This window comes from Cebus imitator, unplaced genomic scaffold (genome assembly GCF_001604975.1).
Source record: "Cebus imitator isolate Cc_AM_T3 unplaced genomic scaffold, Cebus_imitator-1.0 Scaffold19, whole genome shotgun sequence".
NCBI classification, from domain to species: domain Eukaryota; kingdom Metazoa; phylum Chordata; class Mammalia; order Primates; family Cebidae; genus Cebus; species Cebus imitator.
The window spans coordinates 4,845,315-4,858,859 of NW_016107334.1; the positions used below are offsets into that span (position 1 = coordinate 4,845,315).

The 13,545-nt window shown below is 36.6% G+C and overlaps 1 protein-coding gene across 3 annotated transcripts in view; it reads left to right on the top strand.

The window, feature by feature from the left end:
- The window catches only part of MCTP2 (multiple C2 and transmembrane domain containing 2), a 264,268-nt gene extending 259,300 nt beyond the window's left edge, over window positions 1-4,968 (top strand). For all 3 annotated transcript variants that reach the window (XM_037734928.1, XM_037734921.1, XM_017518186.2), the window contains exon 23: window positions 8-4,968. In XM_037734928.1, the coding sequence (XP_037590856.1) occupies window positions 8-76 (69 nt within the window). In that variant the 3' untranslated portion in view covers window positions 77-4,968. The remainder of the gene's footprint in view (window positions 1-7) is intronic.
- Window positions 4,969-13,545: the final 8,577 nt, after the last annotated feature.

The following is a 13,545-nucleotide window of genomic DNA, read 5'->3' on the forward strand; positions in this document are numbered from 1 at the left end:
TTCACAGGTGCAGTACACGGAATTGAAACTCTGCAGCAGTCACAGCCCCCTGAGGAAGAAGCGCAGCGCACTCTAGGGCACACACCAACTTTGGAGACCAGCACCCAATATTGTGGTTGGTTGATTAGACCAATGTTACGGCTGTTTCAGTGGTACCCACAGTGTTCTTCTGAAATGCATGCCCTGTGGCACCCTCTGTATTATTCCTCCTTCACGTGCACAGACATACACACATGTGCACACACCCCCACCTATGGGTGTCCTAGTTTCATAGAGTGGTCAGCCCAGCAAAAAGAAATCCTGAGACTGTGAAAGACCAACCTCCATTCTGAAATAGGAGATAAAGCCAGGCTGCCATGGATCTGAACACTACCTTCCTTGAGAACAGCCAGGAGCCCACTTGGATTCAAGAGTGACTTTGAACTTGTTTTCACACCTCCAACAGAGTCTCATTAAGATTTCCACTCCCCATCCCCACACTCCTTTCAGATGATTGTTCATGGGCATAAGTCTTTTCTCCAAGTTAACAAGTCTTTGATAGCCATCATCTGTCCAAATACTGTATATTACTAAAAGGCATTTTTAATAATTATCAGAATTAGCTCAAACCTTTAGGGATCTTTCTGCCATGATTATTAAGGATATGTATGTGAATTTTTGGGAAACCTCTCGGTGCTGGAAGCCAGACTGCAGCATGGTCCATTGCTGGCAATGGATGCCCTAGGAGGACCCTTAGAGATCACTCACTTGAGAAATGATGGTTTAATGAAAGTATTTGGTCGCCTTACAGTGTCTCCTCTTCTGACTTTACTTTTTGCGTATTTTCAAAACATTATAAAATGTCAACGTGTAATTTCAGAAAGGCAGGTGGGGGGAGGGGAGAAATGAATGAATGAATTCTCCAGATATTTAGAAAGATAACGGCACAAAGGGACTCATAAATAAGACTGCTTACTTATAATCATTTCATTTGCTTGAATGTTTTAAGCAGAAAGTAAAAACACTTCGGCTGCCGAAATGTATCTTTTGTTCCTCTTAGAAGCAAAATAAGCTACATACAATAAAAATGTATTTCAGAACCCCATTTCTAGAAAATACCACCCTGGAGTCCTCCTTTGATAGCATCTGTCTTCTGCAGACCCCATCATTTGACAGTATTCCCCTGCCATGTAAAAATCCTGAGTTTCTGCATATATAAAATGTATGCAATTAACTGTTTAAATGATACTTAAGTTTTAAAGACTGTATTTTGTTGACACATACTTTGTGCAGTTTTTATATATGTATGTATTATAAAGAAAAGTTAAGGTAAAAGATCTCATTTAATAGTGAGTTTACTATACATATATATTTTTTGTCTCTGGGTTGTAATTTAATAATCTTCAAACAAAATGTTTGTGAAAAATGCCAAAGATTCTAAATCTTATCATCCCGTGTCTGTTTTTCTTCATCTTGTATCTTACTGGGTTGCTTTCTGGCTGAGCCAGATTTCTGCATGATGTGATTTACTTCAAGTTAATGAAGCTGGCTGGAAAAGCGCCTTGCAGAAATTATAAAAGCTCCAGTAAATCTCATAGTTGTACATACAATAGATATCCAAGAACCTCTTTTGTTAAACCAGTTACTCAATCTTCTGTGTAAACAATGCCTCATTGTCTTGCTTCTAACTATCATCTAGTTTATCATAGTCTGTCATTTTGTAATGACCTAAGTCAGACATTTTTAAACAGGCATGTGAGATCTGATCAGTCATTTGAATGAAAACTTTCAGCAGCAAAATAACCCCTTATTTATTTAAAAGTGGAACCAATGCTTTATTGTTGTTCTTTTCCTATAGCATTTCAAAATGAAATTATGTGACCGACAAGAAGGCATCATTAGTTAGACTTATTTCCTCTGCAGCCCAACTGAAATTCTCAGACTTAAGTTTAGGACCCAACACTAGCTGGGATGTAAGAGCAGGACCGAATCAACCTTGAATAAACTGTACATAGAAAACAATTGTTAGTTGATTAAGTAGACATTGGATATTAAAAAGGAATGTTGTTTGTAAAGGACATGTTAAGATTTATACAAATAATCAAAAACTTTTAGGAAAGATTCCGAAATGCTTTAGATAAAATTTATGGATTATCGATTCACAGTATGATAAGTAAGTAGGGATGTTGAAGTCTTGCCAAATTTTCCTGGTTCTTTTATCAAACTTCATCCTCCCATTTCTAGCCTTGTCTCTCTGTATTACAAGCATCTACACCTCAGCAGGTCAGAAACTAAACAGCATCTGTCTCTCCCTGTCTTCAGAATTCCAACCCTTATCATCTCCTTTCAGCTTCCATATTTCCCTTGCTGGCACAGGTATTTTCTGGGCTCGGATTTTCTCAGTCATCCTCTTTTTTGTTCCTCGTGCTTTTGTCTTCGTCTCCCAACCCATAAAGCCTACTAGGTCCAGTGTCAGTGTGTTAACCACTTCTGTTCTGATTGCCACCACCCAAGTGGAGGCCTTCATAACCTCTCAGATGTCATGGCCATGGTGCCAGTTACATTATGCCAAGTTAATCTTCATTCAGACTGGAAGGACCTCCCTGCAATTTCTTTCTGAATAGATTCTACTCTCCTGCAAAACTTGCAAGTCTCCTGCTCCAAAGAGGCTTAGTCCTGTGACTAGATGTGACTCCAACTTCCTTTTTTGTACCCTCACATCTTTCATATCTTTCTGGTGTCTGCCATATTCTGGCATACATCATAAGAGGGTTTGACCGCTGTCCTCCACTCAGTAGCCCATTATAGCTGGCACCTCATCATTACTCAGGAAATAAATACCTGTTTAACAGGCCAGGTCATAGAGATTATTTTTCTTTCTCTGCCTTTTCATGTGTTGTTTTCAGAACAGAGGGCTGGACTGGATAAATCAGTATGGTCTATCCTGGAGAATAATTTCTTACATTAAGAGCATATTTTGTGTGATATTATTTCTAATCCCTGGCTAGGTCAATTATAAACTTTTAAATGATGTGTTATATTTGAAGTTCTTACCTACTTATCAGAGGAAAATATAATGTTTATTTCTAGGTGATAAAACAATTTTTTTGGTTTTTTTCTTTACTTGTAACTTATAATTAACAAGTCTATATTGAATGCTGATAATTTTCTGGAACAAAACAGACTGCATTCCCTTGGTAGAGCAGACATTAAACAGATACTTTCAAGCAATGGCATGCATGCTCAGGTTTAAGTTTAAAAACTATTCTGACTGCAATGGATAGCCTAGCAATTTTCAAAGTTTAGGGAACAGTTCTTAATATTAGCCTTTTGTAGTACTCCTGATAAATGAATGATACCCTGGACTTTTAAATAGTGGCAATGGGGAAAAAAAATAAGTGGAATTGGGAGATGGTGAAGAGATAAAGTGAGCAGGAGTTAACCACTGCTGGACTTTGGGATGAGGGAGAGTAGAGTCAAGGATGGCTCTTGGTCACCCTGGTCTAGGTGTCTCCAGGTCTACGAAGATGATGCTACCTTTCACTGAGGGAGAAAACTGTAAAAGCAGCTGTGAGAGGACCACAGGAGCCCACTTTTAGATGGTGCGAAATCTCACAAACCTGAAAAGCCTCCAAATTTGAATGTCAGCAAGATCATGGAATATATGGATATGGTTTCCAGGCAAGTGACACACTATACTTGAGATATGCACATTTAAGGGCAAACACTGCATATCAAAGTGATTGAAATAAAAAGCTTCAAGAAATCAAAACTTGAGGAACTTAACAGTCAGTGTCATATATATAAAGGCAAGTCAGCTAAGAGGGTAAACAGAAATGGGTAAATACAGAGGAGAAAAACAGCAAGCATAGACTGTCATAGAATTCAATGGCAGAGCATGCTTCAAGAAAGCTGATGTGGTAATATTGAGTGCCACTGAGATCACATAAGCAGAGGGCAGAATCATGACCTTTACTTAATGATGTGACAGCTTGGAGGCATCCTGGCAACAAGCCATTTCAGTGGAATGGTAGAAATGGAAACCATGTTTTGGTTGAGAAGTAAGTGGATGTGAAAATATGGAGCCTCTGAATGGTGGTAACCCTTGAAAAGTTCCACTGTGGAGAAAGAGGAGAGGGCTGGAATTTGGAATAAAAGAAGATATTTGTGATGATTTTTGTAAGAAAACAGATGTGTCACAATCTCAGTGTACCCCTATTAGCTGCAAAGAGTTCTTCATGGACATGAGATGAGTTAGCCATACTCATTATTTAAAACTATGTTCTGCACTTATACACTGTTGGTCAGAGTGTAAATTAGTTCAACCACTGTGTAAGACAGGATGGTGTTTCCTCAAAAACCTAAAGACAAATATCATTTCACCCAGCAATCCGATTACTGCGTACATACCCAAAGGAATATAAATTATTCTATAAAGACCCATGCACACACATCTTCATTGCAACACGGTTTACAATAACTAAGATACAGGATCAATCTAAATGCTCATCATTGATAGAATGGATAAAGAAAATGTGGTATACGACATGGAATACTATGCAGCCATAAAATGAATGAGATCATGTTATGTCATTTGTCAGAACATGCATAGAGCTGGAGGCCATTATCCTTAGCAAACTAATGCAGCCACAGAAAACCAAATACCACATATTCTCACTTATAAGTAGGAGCTAAATGATAAGAACACATGGAAACAGAGGGGAACAAAATACACTGTAACCTATTGGAGAATGAAGGGTGAGAGGAGGAAGAGGATCAGGAAAAATAAGTACGAGGCTTCATACATGGGTGATGAAAAATTCTGTACAACAAATCCCTATGACACAGTTTGCTGATGTAACAAACCTGCACACATACCCATGAACTTTAAAAAAGCTATGTTCTATCAAAACCTGCCTCTCATTTATGTATTGGGAATCTTACAGCAACAGAACAGTTGAAAAATTAAAATAAAAATCTTCTGAAAATACATTGAGTAGTAACTGATAATTGAATAAATGCTGAAATCCTGAAAGGTGACTGCTAAAGGAATGGTTTCAAGAACGTTACTACTGTGTAAAGCCCACAGCTGTTCTCTCCTAGCATTTTAATGTAATGATTTACACAGGAAAATGGATATTTAATGCACACAAGAATACTAATATTTTATAGCCATTATCAAATGCTAGTTACTTTCTAAGTGTTTTAGATATAATTGCTCATTCAAAATAATTCTAAACATTGCAATTTCTCCAAATACTTACAGGAAAAAAATAAAACGCTGCCACTCTTATACAAACTCTTATAGACAATAACAAAAGAAAAAAAAATACGTTCTTATGCATTTTATGAGGCCAACATAACTCTCCTTCAAAACTAAGTCCTACAAGAATGGAAAACTACTTAACAAAATCCCTTATGAAGATGGATACAAAACTCTGAAAGATACACAAAAGGGTCTCTATGAAAAAATCAGTGATGCTTCCAGATGCCTGACCAGAGACATCTTATATTCTCTTCCATGAAGGAGAACCAAAATAATGAGTAGATAATCACAGTTCAAATATATCATGTAAGAGAGAGTATCTGAAATTCTACAGAGAAGTACAGAATTTAGGAAACACCTAAAGCAAAGAAGGGGAAGGAAGAAAGCAATACGGTCTATTTAGATGGGATAGGCTAGGAGACAGGAAAGTCTCCCCAGTATAAGGTAAGAGTACGTGGGTGACTCCTAGTGATCAGCATTCCCATTAGACTCCCTCCAGTCATAGGAAAGCCCCTAGGCTATTTTGAGACAGATCAACATAGGCAGCTACCTGAAGACCGTGTGATGATATTGCCCCAGAGAAGGAGCACACATAATCCCACACAACCCCCAAGTCCTAAGCAGCTCAGCAAGTTGTCATTTTGATATCTCAGCCCTCATCAGACTGCATTCTTCCCTGGGCCCAACAGCCCCTGCATCTTCATATCCCTGGAGCCCCAATGACATGCCCCACCTGCAGTCAGGACTGCAGCTGCTTGCTACTTTTAGGACTGTAGTGTTAGCCATTGGCAGCTACCACATTGCTCCCAACAGTGAAGCTACTGTGCATTTTTAATCTCCCGTAGGACAACAAATCTGCCAGGTGATTGCCATAGCAGTGGGATGCCTCAACTGGGGACAAAGGGCAAGTGAAATGTACACTTGCCAGCCATTTGCCTACAACTGCTGCCATTGAAAGTGACTCTATCCTCCCCTATAGCAGGGATACAGTACAGCTGCTGCCACCCCAACATGAACATTCTGCCTTGGGCCTGGGGTCACACCACCCCTGCCTTCCATATTGTCACCGAGCACTCCAACAAGGGGCCTGAAGTTGGAGCCACCGAACCTGCCACTACCATCACAGTGGGCAACAACACACACACACATCACCTGTGAGCCTGTGGACTAGCCTGCTCAGCCTGTTGCAATCACTTCCAACACCACCGGGGAGCTCTTGGGACTCAGAGGTTTGTCCCACCACTACTAGTACTATCACCCATCCCATGCCAACTGTCCAAGTGCCCAAGGACACACTCACCACCAGCCCACAACTGCCACTACTATCACCCAAACAAGCTGCCCAGCGGCCCAAGAATTGGCTTGCTTGGGTCTGCTAACACCAGTGCCAGCACACATGTCCTAGGGCCCAAGGACAGGCATGCTTAGCATGCTGCTGCCACCGCTGGGGCCCAAGGACAGGCCCATCTGGTGTCCCTGTCACAAGCAAATTTTACCACAGTATTCCCTAATAACCACAACCTAGACCACTGAGGAAAACTGTAGACACCAATGAAACTATTTAGCAGCAAAGAAATCTTGAGAGCTACACTACTGCGTGCACCCAGAGTCAAAGCCAAATTACCATACCCAACAAGCACCACAGACACATCTTCAAGAAAAAGTCCTCCCCTATGAAAACAAATTTAAAAATGGAAAGAAGTGATTGTCATGACAGATGTGCAGATAACAATGTAAGGACACAGAAACATGAAAAAAAAAAAAAAAAAAAACAAAAAAAAAAAAAAAAAAAAAAAAAACCCACAAAGATAGCATTTGCAAAGGGACATAATTATCTAGCAACTAAAGAAATCTATGAAACCCTGGATAAAGAATTCAAAATACCAGCATTAAAGAAGGTCAATAAAATACAAGAGAATACATAAAAACAATACAAATAAATCAGAAAAACTAGTATATGAATGAGAAATTTTCTAGAGATAGATGTCATAAAGAACAAAACAAATTCTAGAACTGAATCATTTATTAAGTAAAATACTTTGAATAGCTCAACAATAGACTAAATCAAGCAGAAGAAAGAATTTTAAAACTTGAAGACATATTTTTTGAAATAGGCTAGGCAGACAAAAATTGAAAAAAGCTTTTGTGACATATGAGATACTTTATAGTGATCAATTTTTCTGGTGTTCTACAAGACAAAAGGAAAAATAAGAGTTAGAAAACCTATTTAATAAAATAATAGTTGAAAACATCCTAAGTCTAGGAAGAAATTTAGATATCCAGATACAGAATGCTTAGAGATTCATAAACAAATGCAATGCAAAAAGATCTTCTCCTCAGCACATTATAATCAAATTGTAATAAGTCAAAGATTAAGACAGTACTCTTCAAAACAGCAAAAGAAAAGCACCAAGTCACTCATAAGGGAACCCTCATCAGACTAACATTGAATTTCTCCTCAGAAATTTAACAGTCCAGGAGAGAATGAGATGATAAATTCAAAGTACTGAAAGAAAGAAAATAAATCAAGCCAAAGATACGATACCCAGCAAAGTTACCCTTCAGAAATGAAGCTTTAATAATCCTTCCAAGATAAGCAAAAGCAGACAGAAATCATCACCCTAGATTGGCCTGGCAAGAAATGCTTAAGGGAATCCTACCTAGGAGGAGAGACGCCATCTCCAATCATGAAAACACCTGAAAGTACAGAACTAAATGATAGCACAAACACAAAAATAAAGAAAAGAAAGGATGCAAATATTACTCCTACACACAACTATCGAGCCACAATAATAAACATTAAGGGAGAAAGAAAGGAGCAAACGATATACTGAACAACCAGTAATCAATTAATAATTGACAGGAATAATCCCTCACCTATCAGTAATATCTTTGAATGTAAAGAGATTAAATTTTACACTTAAGTGATATAGACTGGCAGAATGTATTTTTAAAATGACCAATTACATGCTACCTATAAGAAATCTATCTCAACTATAAAGACATATATAGAATGAAAGTAAAGGGATATAAAAAAAGACATTTCATGCAAACAGAAACCAGAACCAAAAGGAGTGCCTATACTTACGTTAGATAAAACAGACTTTAAAACCAAATTTATTAAAGGAAACAAAGTCATTATATAACGATCAAAGATTCAATTCATCAAAAGGAAATTCAGAATAATTACAATTCAAAATAATTACATGTACTCAACATCAGAGCACTCAGACATATAAAACAAATATTATTAGATCTAAAGGGAGAGATATGCTCCAATACAAAAACAGTTTAGGATTTTAACACCCCATTTACGGCACTAGATAAATCATCTAGACAGAAAACTAACAAAGAAACAATGAATTTAAACTGCACATTTGAACAAGTATACCTAACGCACATTTACAGGACATTTACCCAACAGCCGCAGAATACACATTCTTCTCATCAGCACCTGGAACATTCTTCCAGAATAGACCATAGGTTGGGACACAAAATAAGTCTCAATAATTTTTTTAAACTCATAACTATATCAAGTATCTTTTTAGACCACAATGAAATAAAACTAGAAATCAATAACAAGAAAAATGTGGGAAACTACAAATACATAATACTTAAAAAACATGCTTTTTTTAAAAAAATTGTACTTTAGTTTCTGGGATACATGTGCAGATCATGCAGGATTATTGCATAGGTGTTGAATGACCACTTGGCCAAGGAAGAAATTAAGAAAAAAATTGGAAATAAATGAAAATTGAACTACAACATACCAAAATTTAAGGGATACAGCAAAAGCTGTAAAAAGTGCTTCCCAGTGCTAAGAAGAACACTTACAGCAATAATCATCTACATAAAAACAAGGAGAAAGATTCCAAATAAACAGTCTAACAATACCCATCAAACTAGAAAAGCAAGAACAAACCAAAAGCAAAATTAGAAGAAAGAAAAAAATTGTAAAGATTAGAGCAGAAATAAATGAAATTGAGACCAAAAAAAAAAATACAAAGGATTAGCAAAACCATAAATTCATTTTCTGAAATAAACAAAATTGATTAACCACTAGCTAGACTAACCAAGAAAAAAAGACCCAAATAAACAAAATCAGAAATGAAAAAGGAGACATTGCAACTGATACCACAGGAATAATAAAAATCATCAGAGACTATTATGAACAACTAAATGCTAACAATCTAGAAAGCCTAGAGAAAATTTAAAAATTCCAGGACACATGACTTTCCAAATTCAATTCAGAAGAAATAGAAAACCCAAATAAACCAAAAGGATTAATGAGATTGAATCAGTAATACAAAAATCTCCCAACAAAGTCAAGGACTGCCTGACCTCACTGCCAAATTCTACCAAATTTTCAAAGAACAACTAATACCAATTATTCTCAAGCAATTCCAAAAGTAATTGAAGAGGAGCAAATTCTCCCTAACTCATTCCATGAGGCTAGGATTACCCTGATACAAAACTACAGGCCAGTATTTATGAATAACATAGATACAGAAATCCTCAACAAAATACTAGCAAACAAAACCCAACAAACAGCACAGCAGATAGATAATACACAGTAACAAGCAGAATCTGAGGGAGCTTGAATGGTTCAACATAAGCAAATCAATAAATGTGATATATCAACAGACTGAAGGACAGAAACCATGTTATTATCTCAATAGATGAAAAAAAAAAGCATTTGATAACATACCACATTTCTTGTTGAATGTTGAGAGTTTGCAATATTTGATAAAAACTCTCAACAAATTAGGCATTTGAGGATCATGTCTGAACATAATTAGTCATATCTGACACACCCACTGCTAATGTCATAAGAAAAGGAAAAAGCTGAAAACCTTCTCCATAAGAACTGGGACAAGACAAAGATGCCATTTTGAGCACTTCTATTTAACATAATTCTGGAAGTTCTTAGCAGAGAAATCTGGCAAGAGAAAGAAATAAAAGTCCTCCAAACTGGAGAAGAAAAGTCAAATTATCCCTCTTTGCTGATGATTTGATTTTATATAAAGACAATGAAATGAAGGCAGAAATAAAGATATTCTTTGAAACCAATGAGAACAAAGACACAACATACCAGAATCTCTAGAACACTACAAAACAGTGTGTAGAGAGAAATTTATAGCACTAAATGCCCACGAGACAAAGCAGGAAAGATCTAAAATTGACACTCTAATGTCACAATTAAAAGAACTAGAGAAGCAAGAACAAACAAATTCAAAAGCCAGCAGAAGACAAGAAATAACATCAGAGCAGAAATGAAGGAGATAGAGACAAAAAATAAAAATAAAAAAATTAATGAATCTGTTGTTGAAAAGATCAACAAAGTAGATCGCTAGCCAGACAAAGAAGGAAAGAGATAAAAGTCAAATAGATGCAATAAAAATGATAAAGGCAATATAACTACTAATCCCATAGAAATACAAATTACCATTAGAGAATACTATAAACACCTCTACACAAATAAAACAGAAAATCTAGAAGAAATGGATAAACTCCTGGACACTAATACCCTTCCAAGGCTAAACCAGGAAGCAGTGGAATCCCTGAATCGACCAATAACAAGGTCTGAAATTGAGGCAGCAATTAATAGCCTACTAATCAAAAAAAGTCCTGACCAGACAGTTTCACAGCCAAATTCTACCAGAGGTACAAAGAGGAGCTGGTACCATTCCTTCTGAAATTATTTCAAACGATAGAAAAAGAGGGAATCCTCCCTAAATTCACTTTATGAGGCCAACATCATCCTGATACCAAAACCTGGCAGAGACACAACCAAACCAAACCAAAACAAACAAACAAAAACCTTTCAGGCCAATATCCCTGATGAACATCAATGTGAAAATCCTCAATAAAATAATGGCAAGCTGAATCCAACAGCTTATCGAGAAGCTTATCCATCACAATCAAGTTAGCTTCATCCCTGGGACGCAAGGCTGGTTCAACATATGCAAATCAATAAATGTAATCCATCACATAAACAGAACCAAAGACAAAAACCACATGATTATCTCAATAGATGCAGAGAAGGCCTTCAACACAAATCAACAATGCTTCAAGCTAAAATCTCTCAATAAACTAGGTGATAATGGAATGTATCTCAAAATAATAAGAGCTATTTAAGAAAAACCCACAGCCAATATCATACCAAATGAGCAAAAACTGAAAGCATTCCCTTTGAAAACCGGCACAAGAAAAGGATGCTGTCTCTCATCACTCCTATTCAACATAGTATTGGAAGTTCTGGCCAGGGCAATTAGGCAAGAGAAAGAAAGTGTATTCAAAAGGTAAGGAGGAAATTAAATTGTCTCTGTTTGCGGATGACATGATTGTGTATTTAGACCACCCCATCTAAATATACAGCCCAAAATCTCCTTAAGCTGATAAGCAACTTCAACAGAGTCTCAGGATACAAAATCAATGTACAAAAATCATAAGCATTCTTATACATCAATAACAAATAGAGAGCCAAAGCATGAGTGAACTCCAATTCACAACTGCTACAAAGAGAATTAAATACATAGGAATACAACTTACAAGGAATGTGAAGGACCTCTTCAAGGAGAACTATAAACCACTACTCAAGGAAATAAGAAGGACACCAACAAATGGAAATACATTCCATGCTCATGGTGAGGAAGAATCAATATTGTAAAAATTGATGAGGATAACATTGAACCTATAGATTACTTTGACATACTGCCCAAAATAATCTATAGATTCAATGCTATCCCCATCAAGCTACCATTGACTTTCTTCACAGATTTGGGGGAAAAAACCCTAAATTTTATTTAATATGGAACCACAAAAGAGCCCGCATAGCCAAAACAATTCTAAGGAAAAAAAAGAAAAAAGCTGGAGGCATCATGCTACCTGACATCAAACTATACTATAAGGCTACAGTAACCAAAGCAGCATGGTACTGGTAGGAAAACAGATATATAGAACAATGGAACAGAACAGAGGCCTCAGAAATAATATCACACACCTACAACCATCTGATCTTTGATAAACCTGACAAAAACAAGCCATGGGGAAAGGATTCCCTATTTAATAAATGGTGTTAGGAAAAATGGCTAGCCATATGCAGAAAGCTGAAACTGGATCCCTTCCTTAAACCTTATATAAAAATTAACTCAAGATCAATTAAAGATTTAAAAGTAAGACCTAAAACCATAAAAACCCCAGAAGAATACCTAGGCAATACCATTCAGGACATAGGCATGGGCAAAGACTTAATGACTAAAATATCAAAAGCAATGGCACCTAAAGCCAAAATAGACAAGTGGGATCTAATTAAACTAAAGAGCTTCTGCACAGCAAAAGAAACTATCATCAGAGTGAACAGGCAACCTACAGAATAGGAGAAAATTTTTGCAGTCTACCCATCTGACAAATAAATCTACAAATAATCTGCAAAGAAATTAAACAAATTTACAGGAAAAAAAATCCATCAAAAAATGTGTGAAGAATATGAACAGACACTTCTCAAAAGGAGACATTTATGCAGCCAACAAACATATGAAAAGATCATCATCACTGGTCCTTAGAGAAATCCAAATTAAAACCACATTGAGATACCATCTCACATCAGTTAGAATGGTGATTATTAAAAAGTCAGGAGACAACAGCTACTGGAGAGGATGTGTAGAAATAGGAACACTATTACACAGTTGGTGGGAGTGTAAATTAGTTCAACCTGAGAATACTCTCAGGTTTGAGCAATTTTAGAACGTTGATTTTTCAGTGAAGAGCTTTTCTGAGTCTTTTCCCTTGCTTCTTATAAACAGTTATGTGGTCCATTTTTATCTAGCATTCACAATGACTGCTCCTGTGAAAGATTTCCAAAATAGTGTCTCATTCATTTTAGTAATTAATACCCTTTTCTCCTAACCCTAACTAACCCTATTTTTCATCTAGATTTAGGTTATTCATAGTTTGGTGGGAATATGCATAAATGCAATTCCACTTAAAACTTCCCATTAAGTGTTAAAGTTTAGTAAGTTTATACATCTCTCCCAATGCTCTGATATGCTATAAAATTGCAACCTTAGTTGATCTGTGTTTCACCCATTTTTTCAGCTTCCATTTTCTAATACAGAGGCAACAAAACTTTTACATGTTTAACAAAACACAATTGAAAAGAAAGCAAAACCCAGAGTTCTGGTTGACCTCAAACGTGGACTATGTGGTAATGAAGACCAATTCTCCTTTCTTCAACCACCTTTCCTTAGCATTTGTTACTGGCTTGAAGTTTGGTGAGTACAATGACCTAGAGCCAGAAA